The 17,805-nt window shown below is 39.3% G+C and overlaps 1 protein-coding gene across 4 annotated transcripts in view; it reads left to right on the top strand.

Moving 5' to 3' along the window:
* The window catches only part of FRMPD1 (FERM and PDZ domain containing 1), an 81,985-nt gene that overhangs the window by 25,043 nt on the left and 39,137 nt on the right, over nucleotides 1-17,805 (top strand). For 3 of the 4 annotated variants that reach the window (XM_066367631.1, XM_066367634.1, XM_066367632.1), the window contains one exon: nucleotides 13,716-13,805. In XM_066367631.1, the coding sequence (XP_066223728.1) occupies nucleotides 13,720-13,805 (86 nt within the window). In that variant the 5' untranslated portion in view covers nucleotides 13,716-13,719. Of the gene's footprint in view, nucleotides 1-10,030; nucleotides 10,075-13,715; nucleotides 13,806-17,805 lie in introns of those variants that run through there. The other variant, XM_066367635.1, reaches the window with a different exon arrangement.

Raw genomic sequence — 17,805 nt, 5'->3', positions numbered from 1 at the left:
CCTCCAGATGCTTCAAATACTTTCAGGGAACCAGTGTTCTGGGTTTTACTAGAAAGAATGGGGGAGGGTTTTGAGAAGAGCAGGCTCCTTGCAGGAATTGGGGTATTGTCACAGGAAAAGGGACAGAGGGCAAAGCAGGTACCATAGATAATCTTCTTTTTTAAAAGTTGAGGCCCAATTTACATACCATAGAATTCACTCTTTTAATGTGTACAATTTAGTGTTTGTTAGTATATTCTCAAGGTTGTACCATCACCAGTCTAAATTTCAGAACATCCTTTACCCACTAGCAGTCAGTTTTCATTTCCCATTCCCCACAGTCCCTGGCAACCACTAATCAGTTTTCTATTGTATGGATTTGCCTATTCTGGACATTTCATGTAAATAGAATCATATAATACAGGGGTCCCCAAACTTTTTACACAGGGGGCCAGTTCACTGTCTCTCAGACCGTTGGAGGGCCGGACTATAAAAAAAACTATGAACAAATCCCTATGCACACTGCACATATCTTATTTTAAAGTAAAAAAACAAAACAGGAACAAATAGAATATTTAAAATAAAGAACAAGTAAATTTAGATCACAAACTGACCAGTATTTCAATGGGAACTATGCTCCTCTCACTGATCACCAATGAAAGAGGTGCCCCTTCCAGAAGTGCGGCGGGGGCCAGATAAATGGCCTCAGGGGGCCGCATGCGGCCCGCGGGCCGTAGTTTGGGGACCCCTGATATAATATGTGGCCTTTGAGCCTGGCTTCTTAGCACAATGTTTCCAATGTTCATCCATGTTGTAGCATGTGTCGGTTTTCCACTCTTTTCTATTTATGGCAGAGATAAATGTCTTATGCTTCAGACTTTTGCCTCAGAGAAATTTGGTCATACAACTGAACTCATACTACCTCAGAAAAAGAGGTTTTTCTTGGGTATATTTGAATAGAACTTTATAGCTTTTAAAGAATTGTCACCACATAATGGAATGTAAAGCCTTCAACCAGTCCTGGAACTCAGCTGGGCAGGAATCATTGTAATTGTTTTTATAGAGAAAACAAGCTGGAAGGAGACATGTTCTGTGCTAGTCTGGTGTGCTGCCACGCACACTCATTGAAGTGTGGTTGGACTTGATGGGTGGACAGGCAGAAGAAAAGCATTTTCCGAGTCATGACGGTGTGAGAATTCAGGGCCTGTTTTGGGAACCATAGGTCATTCAGTTCTACTGGAGTGGACAGTGTGACAGAGAGGAGATAGACAGATAGTCGGGGTCCAGATCCCAAAGGCTTTGACTCCTATCCCAGGCCCAGAGGGAGGCAGTGGGATGGAATAGTTGATCCAACTCCAGAGACAAGTAAGTAAGCTAATCTTGCCTGATTTGAAATTCCACTTCTGCCACCTCCTTACTGTGTGCTCATGACCAAAATACTCACCTTTTTCATGTTCAGTTTCCTTTGGTAAATGAGGATTGTAATAAACATTAAATATGATACCACACATGGTACTTGCCCAGTACCTGGCACATAGGAAACAGCAGTATCGCTAAAGTGGTTGTGTTAGTAGGATTGTAATTCTTCAGCTCAGACTTCATCCTAAAGGTGAAGGGGAAGCCCTGAAGGATTTTGCAAATAAAAGTGACATGGTTAGAATTACACGTTGTATCACTTTGGCAGTAGTGATGGAGAGTAGATTGATGCAGGGTATATCTAGAAGCAGAGACACTGGTTAGAAGAGTATTACAGTATTTCAGGCAGAATTAAAGTTTGAACTGTGGTAATAGCCCTAAGAAAGCAGAGGAGGTGAGAGGTTAAGATCATGGAGAGCAAAGTCAGTAGAACTTGGTGGCTGGCTCCGTGTGGGGCATGAAACGGGGAAGAGTCAGGAACGATCCCCAAATTTTTGACTTGGGAAGTTAGAGAAGGTAGTCTCCTTCAACAAGATGTCCTACCTGGGAGCAGGGGATCTGAAGTGTGAAGCAAAAAGACATGGTGAATTCTGTTTTAGATATAACTGACTCAAGTGCTTATTGCACATCTTGGTAGAGATTTCAAAGAGGCAGTTGTTTCTTTTTTTAGTTATATTTTTATTTTTTATTGCATTTGTTGGGGTGATATTGGTTAATAAAATTATATAGACTTCAGGTGCAGAATTCTGCAATACATCATCTGTGTATATTGTATTGTGTGTTCACCACCCCAAAGTCATCTGGTCCTTAAAGCAGCTGAAACTGTGGAAGTAAAGGACATCACCTAGGGAGTGTTTAGAGCAGTGAGTCTCAAGCTTTGCTGTATATTGGAATCACTGGGGTGCAGGGTGTCTTTAAAAACTACCAATACCTGACTTGTACCCTCCAACATTCTGATTTAATTGGTCTAGGGTGCATCCTGGGATTGTTAAAAGTTCCCAGGCAATTCTCATGTGCAGCAAAGTTTGAGAATGACTGGGTGAGAAATAGATACTATTTATTTAGATAAGAAGGGAGCTGAGAATCCAAGGCCAGAATTAGACGATGGAGGGAAGATGAGTTCGGAAGGTGGCTAAGCAGGTACAATCTGAGAGGCTGGAGGATGATGAGGAAACAGACGTCACAAGAGCCAAGGGGGAGGATTGTCAAGAGGTTTTAACACTTTTATTATGATAGTTTAAGAGAAGATGCTAGTTTGGCAGTTCTCTCACTATTCAAAAAGCTGGATATTTGCCATTCACTTTGGTTTCTTGTATCTGCGGGTGTTTCTGTGTCAACAGTTGGTTTATGTCCTTGGACCTTGTGGAAGTAATCTTTGGCTCTTTAATTTCTCTTCTATCCTTTACTGACTCTACTGATGCTTTTCATTTCTTAATAGCAGGTACTAGGTTCCTGGTCTTTTATCATCACCTCTTATATCTCTTTTGAAGGGTTTATATCCTTAATTGCCGATTTGCTTTTAAGAGAGCTAATCCCTTAACATTTAGACTTCTCCTTTTGCAAAATATTTTGAGAGAGTTTGCCTTTTTATATTACTTTGTTCCAGACAACTAGAAGGGTGTTCAGTTTGGGGAGTCATGCCCTTCACAGGATTTTGCCAAATTGGTGTGTGCCCAGAGGAGGATGGTCCAAACATGTGAAGAACTGTGGAAGGAACTAAGGATGTTTATTCTGGGGCAGAGGAGGCTTGAAGACAACAAGATTGCTATGTTCAAAATAGTCATGGGATGTAAAGTACAACGTGGGGAATATAGTCAATAATATTGTGATAACTATGTATGCTGGCAGTTGGGTACTGGAAATATCAAGGGGAACACTGTGTAAAGTACATGAGTGTCTCACCACTATGCTGTACACCTGAAACCAATACAAAATAATATTGAAAGTACAGTTTAATTGAAAAAAAAGATTGCCATGTTCAAATTTAGAAAGGCCGATGTATAAAAGAGGGAGCTGATTTATTCTGGATGATGGTAGTAGGAAGAAGCATGGGCAGTATCATGGTGGAGGACCAAAGAGGCAGAGAGCTAGAATTCAGCTTTATACAATATAATGAAACCGTCTAGCAATCAGACAGGTCCACAGTGAATGACAGGACAATTAGAGGCCAGATTACTTCTTGGCAGTGGGATTGTAGAACAGATTCAAATGTTTGGGGATTATCTGGGCTCTTATTTTCTTCCATTAGCCCAGCAATTCAGAGGCTAACACTAAAACCATTAGCAGGTCATTTTCTTGATTTTAAAATTTCCTGCTCAGACCTGGCTAAGGTGGGGAGCCATTTTAATGGCTTGGTTGATGTAGTTATTTGTTTGGTCTTTGGGGATCCCTGGGTGAGGCACATATCTGCCCACAGGCCAGATATATAATGCAAACTAATTCTTTTAATTAGAGTTGTATATGTTTATAGAAATCAATTAACTAAATTGTATTTGGCAGCAGTTTCTTAACGATCCCCTTTAAGTAATCGTTGCAGTTTGGTGACCTTTGAAAGCAATGGAAAGACTTGGTCTTCAGTCCTTAAGTATATGTCTGAGATCCCTGACACCTCTACAATCATTTGGTATCTGAAACAACGTAGTGGTCAGAGGTTGTGCTTTTTCCGGTGTTGTGGTTACTTCAGGATTTTCAGAAACTCCGGGGGATGTGGGTCTTTTGAATTTCAAGACAAAACACAACAAATATCATCAGGCCTGGTTCTTAGATCTAGCCTCAAGTTGAGATGGGAAGAACTGCAGAAGTCATCTAGTCCCCGTATTCCATAGTAGTGTTCCTCCTACAGCCATGCAGAATTAGTTATTCAACACCTGCTAGACTGCCTTCAGTGACCAGGATCTTGTTAATTCTTGAGAAAACTCTCTCCATCCTTGGATCCCTAGGAATATTAGAGAGGTCTGGCCTTTGCCAAGCCAAAGTCTCCCTCTCTGTGACATTATCCCCATTAATCTTGGCCCTGTACCCCAGAATCATGTGGATTATGTCTCTTCCACCTGGTGGCCTTTTGGCCATTTGTGAACCATAGCCTTTGTCAAGCAAGCATTCTCTGATTTTTCAAAGACATGGCTTTAATCTTCTTATCATCCTAGTTCCCTATAAAAAGGTGCTGAAAATGTGATGCTTAGACATAAGACAAACCAAGTTAATAGCCATATCCTAGAATTGCCAATTGACTTACTCCATTAAGGGCCTGATGAAGTAATTGATATTTAAAAACAATATCCTGTGAGCTTTGCTAGATGTTTATTTTCTATCCTTTGTGATTAGTTTCTGTGTTGTCAAGACACTAGAATCTATATTCTTGACCCTCCATACTAAGTCTCACAGAAATATGAGGTTTTGTGTCCTTGGGAAAGGACATTAAATAATCAATAAAAGAGCTTTTACAATAACAAGAAGATAAACAGTCCAGTAGAAAATATAAGGGGAAAGCAGAAATAGGAAAGTAACAAAAAAGAAGTACAAATGGCTATGGTGAATGAAAAATGTACAGGTGTATTCGTTATCAAATAACTTCAAAAGTATAATGAGCTTTAATTTGGAAAGATGTTCATAATATATTTATAGGTTGAAAAACGCAAAGTGCAGACCAGTGAGTATAGCATGATTCTATTTTTGTGGACTATATATTGTAATATAAGTAATATAGGTCTCTATTGATTTAAGGCAAAGTTAGTGTGAACACCCAGCCAACAGTGTTAATCTCTGAGGGACTGGATTGGATGCTTGAATTATGATACTTTATATAATTTTTAATGTGATGGAATGATGTCTGACATTTACTTTTGTTTTCTATAGGTCTCAAAAAAATGTATATTTAAACCAATAATTAGATGCTACTTTCCATCCAATTAGCAAATATTTTAAATTATAATATTCAGTGTTTATGAGAGTGTGGATGGTATTTACTTTTATTGTCTGTATTTTTCAAAATATAAATATATACATTGATAATTAGGTACTAAATGCTAATAGTCAATGTTTATGCAGGTCTGTCCTGGCAGGGGTGCAAATTGGTACCTTCCTGAAAGTAATTTGACAATACACCTCCAAATTCTTAAAAATGAACATATGCTTAAGTCTAGTAATATAATTTCTAGGAATTTATCCCAAGAAAATGCCTGGGATGTAGCCATTTACCATGAATAAGGATGTTCATTGTAAAGCTTTTATAATAATGAAAAATTGGAAACAGCACAAATGTCCAATGATAGATTTATTGAATAAATTATGATATAGTCAAAGCAAATAATACTATATAGCAATTTAAAATGATGATGTAAAATATTTAAATATTAATATGAGAGGATGTTCATGAAATATTTAGGGGGAAAAGTATACTATCTCATTTTAATAAAAATTATAGCATGTATAAGCATAGAAAAAAATGAAAAATTAATTGATAACTCTGGGAGGTAGGATTATAGATGATTTTATTTTTACTACATTTTTCTATATGTTTTACAGTAAACATATACTCAACTTTTAAAATTAAGTTAAAGTAATAAAAATAGTTAAATAAAATAGTACTAAGAGTTTATAACAAATCAGCAATTCCTGCCTTACTTCTCATCCTCTGATTTCTTTTCTTAGTGGCAGCCACCTTCAATTCTTCATTAAAAAACAATGAAGTAAATAAAGAAGAAATGGGATCCAGGGAATTGGGGATGAAATACAGAGTATATCCCCTAGATGTTTTCTGTGGGGATTTTTCCTCCATATTTCTGAGAAATGTCCTTGCATTACTATTTCTTAATTTATGGATTTCAGGTATTATCTAATTATTATGGTAGATGAACATTTAATTCTCATACCACTACACTAACTTCCCTGTACTATATCCTCTCAACATCTTATATCACTGTTTTTGAGAAATCATTTTTCAATATTTACATTATTATGACAATTATAAATATTGTCCATTGCTGAATCAAGTAGTGAACTATAATTTTGTTCCATTTTTGTACAACTCTCAGGTTTTTTTGAATTTTATAATTTCCTTTTTTTTTTTTTTTTTTTTTGTATTTTTTTGAAGTTGGAAACGGGGATGCAGTCAGACAGACTCCCGCATGCGCCCAACCGGGATCCACCCGGCACGCCCACCAGGGGGCGATGCTCTGCCCATCTGGGGCGTTGCTCTGCCGCAATCAGAGCCATTCTAGTGCCTGAGGCAGAGGCCACAGAGCCATCCTCAGCGCCCCGGCCAACTTTGCCCCAATGGAGCCTTGGCTGCGGGAGGGGAAGAGAGAGACAGAGAGGAAGGAATGGGGGAGGGGTGGAGAAGCAGATAGGTGCTTCTCCTGTGTGCCCTGGCCGGGAATCGAACCCGGGACTCCTGCACACCAGGCCGACGCTAATTTCCCATTTTTTTATTTGCTTAGTTTCTCATGTACCTGTTGCTAATTCTTTCCACATTCTCTAACAGCCTCTCAGTGAAATTTTCTGCACAAACACATCAGATAATCTATTTATTATTATTTTTTTTCTTCTTTGTCAAATTAGAGGAGGGGAGATAGAGCGACAAACTCCCACATGTGCCCTGACTGGGATCCACCCGGAAACCCCGTCTGGGGCTGATGCTCTGCCCAACTGGGGCTATGCTGGCAACCAAGCTATTTTTAACAACTGGGTGGAGGCTCCATGGAGCCATCCTCAGCATCCCAAGTGATGCATTTGAACCAGTCGAGCCATGCATGCGGGAAGGGAAGAGAGAGTGAGAGAGAAGGGGGAGGGAAAGAGGTGGGGAAGCAGATGGTCGATTCTCCTTGTGCCCTGACTAGGAATCGAACTTGGGACATCCACATGCTGGGTTAACACTCTACCTCTGAGCCAACCAGCCAGGGCCATTCTTATTTCTTTACCCTAAAACTTCTGTCTTTATGCACCAGCCTGTACAGACTACTCTCTAGATCTTAAATGTAGGTGTTACCACATCTCTTCACAGTCATTCTGGATGTTCCTTTTGCCTCTTGTCTGTATTTCATCCCCAATTTCCTGGATCCCATTTTTTCTTTATTTACTTCATTGTTTTGCAACAGTACATTCCCTAGTAGCATCCTGAGAAAGGGTATATGAAAGGTTAATATTTTGGGACCCAAACATTTGAAAATGTCTTTCCTGTTTGTTTGACAGTTTGGCTGGGTATTGAATTCTAGACTGAAAATTATTTTCTTTCAGAAATTTGAAGATAAAACTTCAGTGTCTTCAAGCTTCCATTTTTGTTACTAAGAAGTCTAATATAATTCTTCTTCTCAAATGTTTGTATGTGATCTTTTTTCCGCTCTAGAAATTTTGAAGATACTCTTTTTCTAGTCTCTAAAATTTAAGTGTTATTTCTTGATGTGGGTCCTTTTTCATTCATTGTTCTGGGCAATTAGTCGATGTTCCTTATCTAGAAACAGATTTTTCAGGGAAATTTTATTGAATTATTTTACAATTACCTTACCTCTATTTCCTTTACTCACTTCTTCTAGAACTTTGACTTGGATGAATATTGGACCTATTGAGTTGATAACTATGCGTTTCTGATCTATTCCATTTTTATGTCTTTGAATTTTGGTAACTGTGATATTTACTGACTACATTTTTGAACATTTTAATTGGATTTTTTATTCCACCCATATTATTTTTAATTTCTAAGTGTTTATTCTTATTTTATTACTTTTTCCCCCAAAGGAAATCCTCATTTTGTGGATATAATATGTTTATATCCACATCTAAAGATCTAAATTATAGATTTTTTTTTCTTCTGTTTCCTGCATAGTCTATGTTTCTTCTGATTTCTCTTTGTTTCCATTGTTTTCCATAATGCAGGCTCTCTTAAATGTTTATTCATGTTGATTATGGAAAAACCTCTGCAGTTTGATGGCCACACTAGAAACAAATGATTGGATGCTTTGTATGATAGGTAGAGCTTATTAACTAATAGTTTTCAATGCACGATGACAAATAGCTAGTTGCCAGAAATATCAATATCCAAAGTCTTTTTTTGTTTCCCCAGAAAAGGATTCTCTAGCCTATTATTTGGAATAGAAAGTCCTAGCTGCCAGTATTCTGGGCACTGGGCTAGAAATCTTATCATTTAGTATGAAGAGTTATACTTAATCCTTCTATTTTCATTTCTGTACCCTCTATTATGCCAAGTCTCTCCAAATTTGAAGCCTCTCTTTTTTATTTCTTCAAAGAATGAGCCTCTTGTCTCCAGTATGGTGGGGAAAGGTTGGACAGGGTTGTCTAGAGTGGGATAGTACCTGTGAACAATTGCTAGTTATAGAGATGTTTCCATATTTTCAGCCCTAAGCCTCATTCTTGCTGTCTCTAATTCTAAAGCCATCTTAGGGCAAATCAGCTCATTTTTTTCAACAGACTCCCTTCTGAAAGCACATAGATTTCTGTTTCCTTTGCTCTTCTAAGTTACCTTGCCTCTAAACAATGTCTATCTTCCAGACATTGTCAACATTTCATATCTATTGTCTTTTCTGTTGTTCTTTTTATTCTATAGGTTCATCTTCTTTTTTTACTTCTTTACTATTATTTATTTTTGGAAAGAGAAAAGATTAAAATATTGTTTCAACTCATCATGCTTAACTAGAAATCTGTTCTTTCTACCTTTTTAAAATTTTTTAAACAATTTTTTTTTGTATTTTTCCGAAGCCAGAAATGGGGAGGCAGTCAGACAGACTCCTGCATGCAGCTGACCAGGATCCACCTGGCATGCCCACCAGGGGGCGATGCTCTGCCCATCCGGGGCGTCGCTCTGTTGCGACCAGAGCCACTCTAGTGCCTGAGGCAGAGGCCACAGAGCCATCCTCAGCGCCCGGGCCAATTTTGCTCCAATGGAGCCTTGGCTGCTGGAGGGGAAGAGAGAGACAGAGAGGAAGGAGAGGGGGAGGGGTGGAGAAGCAGATGGGTGCTTCTCCTGTGTGCCCTGGCCGGGAATCAAACCCGGGATTCCTGCATGCCAAGCCAATGCTCTACCACTGAGCCAACTGACCAGGGCCTAAACAAATTATTTATTTATTTATTTTTAGATAGAGGAGAGAGAGAAAGAGGGGGGTGAAGTGGGAAGCATCAACTTGTAGTAGTTGCTTTCTGTATGTGCCTTAACCAGGCAAGCCCAGGGATTCAAGCCAGCAACCTCAGCATTCCAGGTCAATATTTTATCCACTGCACCACCACAGGTCAGGGTCTCTACTTTTATGATTTTAAAAAAGCAGGATGCCTACAACTGAAGGCAATATTCAGAACTGATGTCCTCATTGTGGAGAAAAACTAGACTGACATATCCCTTGATCTAAATGGAATTCATTTTTGTTTTCACCCAATGAGAGCAGCAATAAGAAAGAAGAATTTTAAAAATGAGAATAGTTTAAGGGACCTCTGGGACAACATGAAGTGTAACAACATCTATATCACAGGAATGTCAGAAGGAGAAGAGAGAAAAAAATAAAAAGGAGAAGAGAGAGAACAAGGGATTGAGAACCTAGTTGAAGAAATAATGACTGAAAACTTTCCTAACCTGATGCAGGAAAAGGACACACAGTCCAGGAAGCACAGAGAATATCAAACAAGATGAAGCCAGAGAGGCCCACACCAAGACACATCATAATTAAAACAGCAAAGGTAAAAGATAAAGAGTAAATCTTAGAAGCAGAAAGAGAAAGACAGTTAAGTTACCTACACGGGAGCTCACATAAGACCATCATCTGATTTCTCAATAGAAACATTTCAGGCCAGAAGGAACTGGCAAAAAAGAGGTGACATCTTTACCTTTTTGTGCTGTTTTTAACGGAATTGTTGTCAATATTGTACTGGCTGCATAAAAAGAATGTGGAAGCTTTCCTTCTTTATGCTCTAGACCAGGGGTCTCAAACTCGCGGCCCGCCGAACAATTTTGTGCGGCCCGCAGACCAATCCATGAAGTTCAAAATATTTTGGATAAAATTAAGTAAGCCTAGGGGCCTACTTGTATTTGCTGAACGGCTGTGATCTTGCTCTGCGGCCCACATGCTGAGTTGAGTTTGAGACCCCTGCTCTAGACTAAAATTGCATTTTGGGGGAAATAATCTAAGTTGACTAAAACAGCATTATCCTGAATTGGATCCTGGAATGTAAAAGGAACATTAGTGGAAAAAATGCTGAAATTTGAGTAAAGTCTGTATTTCAGTCAGTATTCTTGGACCAATGTTAATTTTTTAGTTTTGACAAACGTACAATAGTTATGTAACATTAGAGAAAACTTAAGGAAGGGTATATGTAGAAACTCTCTGTATTAGTTTTGAAACCTTTTATATATCTAAAATTACAGTATTCCAAATACTGTTTATATTTTTTTCAAAATTTATTTAAGATTTTATTTATTTATTTTAGTGGGAGAGGCAGAGAGACAGACAGACAGAGGAACATCATGTGCCCTGACTGGGTGTCGAACCGGCACCTCGTGCTTCAGCACAGTGCTCTTAACCAACCAAGCTATCTGGCCAGGCAGGATAAGTTTATATTTAAAATGAAACAAAAATGATCAGGATGAGTTACATCTTATAGATGTATAAGAATTCACTTTTCAACCTGTCTGGGACTTTTATTTTAGGGGGAGGTTAGTTCTTTATTTTCTCTCCTATGGTAATTGGCTATTTAGATTTTCTGTCTCTTTTAGGTTCATCTTATACCATTTTACATTGTATACCATCTGTCTCATCAAGTTTTTCAAATGTCTTCGTGTATTGTTAAGCAACATAATTGCTTATAATTCTTATTTTTCCCTGTATCCATGGTTATTTCCCAATGTCATATTTTATTTTATGTGATTATTTATTGGGTTATGAGATTGATTTGGTGACTTGAGACCAGTGTTTTAAGTGAAATACACTAGAATAGCCATATATATGTGTGTGTGTGTGTGTGTGTGTGTGTGTGTGTGTGTGTGTATAAAAGGTCTACCGGAAAGTTCTGTCCGTTTCTATTACAAGTTTCGACACGTAGGCACATGTTTATTTGGCGCATGTGTGCCTCTCTATTTTTATCACTTAATGTATACATACTGACGTAGCAAATTAACTAAAACAAAGTTGATTCACGTTAGTCTTATGTGTGAAGTGATAGTGTACCCATGGCTACTGATAAAGTTCATTTACGCCACTGTAATTTTTACAAATTTCAACAAGGAAGAAATGCTACAGAAGCATGTCTGTCGCATCCACCATATTCCCTGGACTTAGCACCCTCTGACTATCACTTGTTTTTGTCCTTACAAAATTTTTTGAAGGGCAAAAAATTCAAAAATGAAGAAGATATCAAACAAGCACTGGTTCAATTTTTCGCATCAAAAAATAAAACATTTTTCAAAAATGGGATATACAAATAGCCCTCATGCTGGCAAGAAATCATTAATAATAATGGCAATTATATTATTTAATAAGTTTATTGATGGTAAGAAAAATTTGTATTTTGTTTTATTCCAAAAATGGACAGAACTTTCCAGTAGACCATATAGATAGATAGATAGATAGATAGATAGATAGATAGATAGATAGATATAGATATAGATAGATATAGATATAGTTTTTGAAACTGGAATCTCAAGCACATATATTGATTTTTGTTTTGTTTTGGTAACTTGACAAAATCTATATCAAAGCAGGAATGCATATCATTTTAACTTAACAATTTAATATTTGGGAACTTACGCAGATATATAATTGCATACATGCAGAAATGATACATTACAGTATTATTTAGAATAGCAAGAGATTGGCAGTAACCCAAACATCTATCAAGAAAGGACTACTTTTTTTTTTTTTTTTGAAGAGAGGACAGCTTTGCCTGACCAGGCAGTTTCGCAGTGGATAGAGTGTTAGACTGGGATGCAGAGGACCCAGGTTTGAAACCTAGGGGTCACCGGCTTGAGCATGGGCTCATCCAGCTTGAGTATGGGGTCACTGGCTTTAGCCTGGGATCATAGACATGACCCCATGGTCGCTGGCTTGAGCCCAAAAGTTGCTGGCTTGAAGCCCAAGGTTGCTGGCTTGAGCAAGGGAAAACCTAAGGAAGGGTGTATGTAGAAACTCTCTGTATTAGCTTTGAAACCTTTTATATATCTAAAATTACAGTATTTCAAATACTGTTTATATTTTTTTCAAAATTTATTTAAGATTTTATTTATTTATTTTAGTGAGAGAGGGGTCACTGGCTCTGCTGTAGCCCCCCAGTCAAAGCACATATGAGACAGCAATCAGTGAACAACTAAGGTGCCACAACGAAGAATTGATGCTTCTCGTCTCTCTCCTGTCCTGTCTGTCCCTACCTGTCCCTCTCTCTGACTCTGTCAAAAATAAAAAGAGAGGACAGCTTTTTAAAGTACAATACATTCTTTCATATAAGGTAATACTCGATTGTCAGAAGAAGCACTCTATGTATTGGTGTGGAAAGATATCACGGAAATACTATATTCTAAGGAGAAGAAAGCATGGTGCAGAACAATGTGTATGGTGTACTATGCGCATTGTGTTAAAAAGAGGAAACATAAAATCTATATTTTTATTTGCTTGTATAAGCTTAAAGAAACTCTGGAAAGACAAATAGAGGAGAGCAGTGATTACAAATGGGTGTGGAAACTGGGTGGATAAAGGCCAGTAAAGATAGAAGGAAGACGTTTCACTGCACTTTTTTTTTAATTGTGTTAAGAACAAACACACTTAACATGAGATCTGCCATCTTAGCAAATTTTTAAGTGCACAGTACAGTAACTATATATTCTTTTTATAGTCTAGAGTTTGAATTATATAAATGAATTACCTATTCAAAAATTAAATATAAACTAGTGAGCAAAAGAAGCAGCACCCAGTAGAATAAGCATGTGTGTGCCCTTCCGGACGCTGGCAGGACTGAGCTACGCTGTCCAGGGTACACACACAGTGGGGGTGGGGCAGTGTCAGGCAGTACGGTGTGTCTTTTACACTGGTCTCAGTCACAGTTTGAGAAACTTTACCTATTTTATAACCTAAATCTTATGATTAACTGTTTAAGATGTAAAGCCATTCTGTTTACCATAAGACTGTGGACTCCTCAGGGCAGAGGGCTGCTAAGGGTGTGTACTCTGTGGACACTGAGCACATGTTTATGTTCATTTCAGGTGGAAGAAGAGCCCTAGTTATTTGATTAGCATGTCTTAAAATGGACAAATACAGGAAGCATCATACTGACTTGTCAGAATCCTCTTCAAAATATGTTTACTGGCCTCTTAAGAGAACTCTTTTTCCTTTCAGATAAATGGAAGAGCTGGAGACACGGAGAGCACACAGAATAGAACAAATGGTGGCAAGATGGCTTCGGCGCTCCCGGGACAGCTCAGCCCGGTAAGGCTCCTGGGCAAGCAGAGATTTCTGTCTGTAAAGGTTTGGTGTCCAGAGGGGAGGAGGTTTTGCCACTCTGGGCAGTGCCTGGGGATCACTATCTTTGGCTGTCATTGTTCTTACACCATATGGTGAGGGAAGTACAATATAAACAGGTCAGCAATTTTGCTGGAGTGCCTTTCTCTGTCCCCCTTCCAATTCTTACCCCTCTGTCACTCAGATGTGCACTCAGATACACAAACACACTCACGCCAAACTCATTCACACGTTTACAGAGACAGACTCACACACCAACACATTCATACTCACATGCACCTATATACACTCTGGAATATACACATTCATATATACATACTCCTTTGAACACACACTCATGCATGCTCGCTCTCTCTCTCTTTCCCTATCTCACACACACCCCTTGTCTTCGTACTTCATGTGAGGGGCAGACAATCTGCTGTTTATACTCTTGCCCAGTCTTTGTTTCTAGCAGCTGTTCCTTCCTTGCAGTCCCTGTTTCATTCTAAACAAAAATAAAATGAAATCAAATACAGATCTGATTTGACTGCTACAAGAGAACTTAAAATATGCTCTGTTTCAAAGCATTCATTTTCCGTCTCAGATTTCCCATCTGGCCCTGCCACACAGATGAAAGATCACATGTCAGGTGTTTCTGAGACACACATTCTTCCAAAGGAACTGGAAACAGCTGTTCTGCTGCTGAGCAGTAAACCTTGCTCAGGGCTGCACTGCCCTGTGGCCAAGTGCTCGAATCCTCACATACTATGATGAGATAAGGCTGGTAGAATTAGCCCCATTTTACAGATGAAACAGCCAAGGCTCAGAGAGAGACTTGTATAGGACCATCGCCACCCTCTCTTCTTCACTCAGAAACCTTTAATGGGTTTTCATTTCTTTTAGGGTGAGTTTAACATTTTGGGTTTGGCATTCAAGGCTCTCCATGATCAACCTGCTATCATTTCCAGCTCTTTGTCTTCTTACTCTGTTTCTTTCACATCATACTGCAGCTAAAATAACCTACTCATTATTCCCTTCCTGTAAGCACTTCCGCCCCCCTTCTACCCTGTAGTTAGACCTGGGCTCCTGTGTCAGATCCTTTCCTCCCATCTCCACCTGTCCGGAACCAACCCACAGTGCAAGGTCTGACTCAAGTGCTGTGTCTCCCGTGAAATGGTCCCCAGCCCACAGAGTTACTTTCTCCCACAGGGCCCCATAGTATTTGATTTGTAGCACTGGCATTGTGCTCCGCTTAGTGTGTTCAGCTTAACTGAGCATATCCCTTTTCTTTCCTTTAGATTGTAAGCTCTATTAGGGCAGGGAAAGTATCAGCCTCATCTCATAGCCCAGAGGAGATTGAATTCCAGGAGATTGCAATTCTTCTGGTTAAATCAGGGGTCCCCAAACTTTTTACACAGGGGGCCAGTTCACTGTCCCTCAGACCCCATTGGAGGGCCGGACTAAAAATAACTATGAACAAATTCCTATGCACAGTGCACATATCTTATTTTAAAGTAAAAAAACAAAACGGGAACAAATACAATATTTAAAATAAAGAACAAGTAAATTTAAATCAACAAACTGACTAGTATTTCAGTGGGAACTATGCTCCTCTCACTGACCACCAATGAAAAAGGTGCCCCTTCCGGAAGTGTGGCGGGGGCGGATAAATGGCCTCAGGGGACCGCATGCGGCCCGCGGGCCGTAGTTTGGGGACCCCTGGGTTAAATAGTGCTTGATGAATAAATGGGAAAACTGCTAGGTACATTGTTTCCTAAAGTTGGTTCTTCAAAACCTAGAGTGATGCAGCTCCTTGAAAAGGTTCCATGGTCAGATCTGTTTGGGAAGTGATGCAGCCTATATCCAACTCAAACTTGCCCCCGTTTGGTGATTCATAGTGCATTTTAGCACATTAGAGGCTCTGAGAACTCCTGCAGAAAAGAGATGGGAATAACTTTAACTTGTTCTTGCCTAAATATTCAACCTTGGAACTCTCTAATATTCAGCTTCTCTCACTGACTATAAATAAAATGTACCATTGATCTCTAGGAAGTTATATATTTAGTATATATACAGAATTATGCAACAGTCCCTACAATCTGATTTTAGAATTCTTATTTTCAATGCCCCCAAAAGAAACTTCATACCCACTACCAGTCATTCTCCATTTGCCACTCCCCTATTCCAGGTAACTACTCATCTATTTTGTCTTTATAAATTCTCCTATTCTGGATATTCACATTAAATGGAATCATATGATATGTAGTTTTTTGTGACTAGCTTCTTTCACTTTGCATAATGTGTTCAAGGTTCAACTATATTGTAGCATATATCAATATTTCATTCCTTTTTTATTGTCAAATAATATTTCATTATGGAATATTTACTTTGTTCATAAGTTAATGTACACTTGGGTTGTTTCCACTTTGGGGCTATTATGAATAATGCTGCTATGAACATTTGTGTACAACTTTTTGTCTGAATTGATGTTTTCATATCTCTAGGGTAAATATTTAAGAGTGGAATAGCTGGGTTATAGAGCAACTCAATGTTTAACATTTGAGGAATTACCAAACTGTTTTCCAAAGTGCTGTGCCATTTTTTTTTTGTTTGTTTGTTTTACATTTCCACTAGCAGAGTATGATAGTTCTAATGTCCATCTTTGTCAACACTTGTTATGGTCTGTCTTTTTTTATTGTAGCAATCTTAGTGGGTGTAAAGTGGTATCTCATTTTGATCTGCATTTTCCTGATGGCTATTGATGCTAATGAGCATCTTTTCATGTCTAGAGAGTTTTGTTTTCCAAGTGCTTGAGACAGAGAAGAAAAAGAGAGAAAGGTTTCTAGCAGTGTCCATGGAAGACCTAATTTCTGTGTTTCTAGGATAAATCACAAGTAGCCTTAATTAAATTGCTTCTCATCTCTAATTCTGCACCTTCAATATAGGCTCGGTTCTTGGTGTCCTCAGATTACTTGGTGATAAAGAACTGAAAAGTTAAGTTTGGGGTATATGATTGCAATTTCACTGGAGTAGAGTAAATGGTATTACCTACCACTCATTTGCTTAATCAAGAACCCTGAGGCCCTGGCCGGTTGGCTCAGTGGTAGAGCATCGGCCTGGCATGCAGGAGTCCCGGGTTCAATTCCCGGCCAGGGCACACAGGAGAAGCGCCCATCTGCTTCTCCACCCCTCCCCCTCTCCTTCCTCTCTGTCTTTCTCTTCCCCTCCCGCAGCCAAGGCTCCATTGGAGCAAAGTTTGCCCGGGCGCTGAGGATGGCTCTGTGGCCTCTGCCTCAGGTGCTAGAATGGCTCTGATAGCGGCAGAGTGATGCCCCAAGATGGGCAGAGCATCGCCCCCGGTGGGCATGCCTGGTGGTTCCCGGTCGGGTGCATGCAGGAGTCTGTCTGACTGCCTCCCGTTTCCCACTTCGGAAAAATACAAAAAAAAAGAACCCTGAGAGTCATCCTGAATTTTTCTTTCTTCTTCACTCTCCAATCTCCCAAAATGGTCTCTATGATGTGTTTTGAATTTCTGTATAAATAATGCAATACAAACTACTTTATAAAAGCTGAAACAGCCTGACCAGGCGCTGGCGCAGTGGATAGAGCATTGGACTGGGATGTGGAAGGACCCGGGTTCGGACCCCGAGGTCGCTGGCTTGAGCGCGGGCTCATCTGGCTTGAGCAAAAAGCTCACCAGCTTGGACCCAGGGTCGCTGGCTCCAGCGAGAGGTTACTCAGTCTGCTGAAGTCCCGCGGTCAGGGCACATATGAGAAGGCAGTCAATGAACAACTAAGAAGTCGCAACGCGCAACGAAAAACTAATGATTGATGCTTCTCATCTCTCTCCATTCCTGTCTGTCTGTCCCTGTCTTTCCCTCTGACTCTCTCTCTGTCTCTCTAAAAAAATAAATAAAAATAAATAAAAACTTTTAAAAAAAAGCTGAAACATAGTGACATTATTACATCATAAACTAATTTTTAAGCA

This window comes from Saccopteryx leptura, chromosome 2, assembly GCF_036850995.1.
Source record: "Saccopteryx leptura isolate mSacLep1 chromosome 2, mSacLep1_pri_phased_curated, whole genome shotgun sequence".
NCBI classification, from domain to species: Eukaryota; Metazoa; Chordata; class Mammalia; order Chiroptera; family Emballonuridae; genus Saccopteryx; species Saccopteryx leptura.
This window is presented reverse-complemented; position numbering and strand designations above follow the sequence as displayed.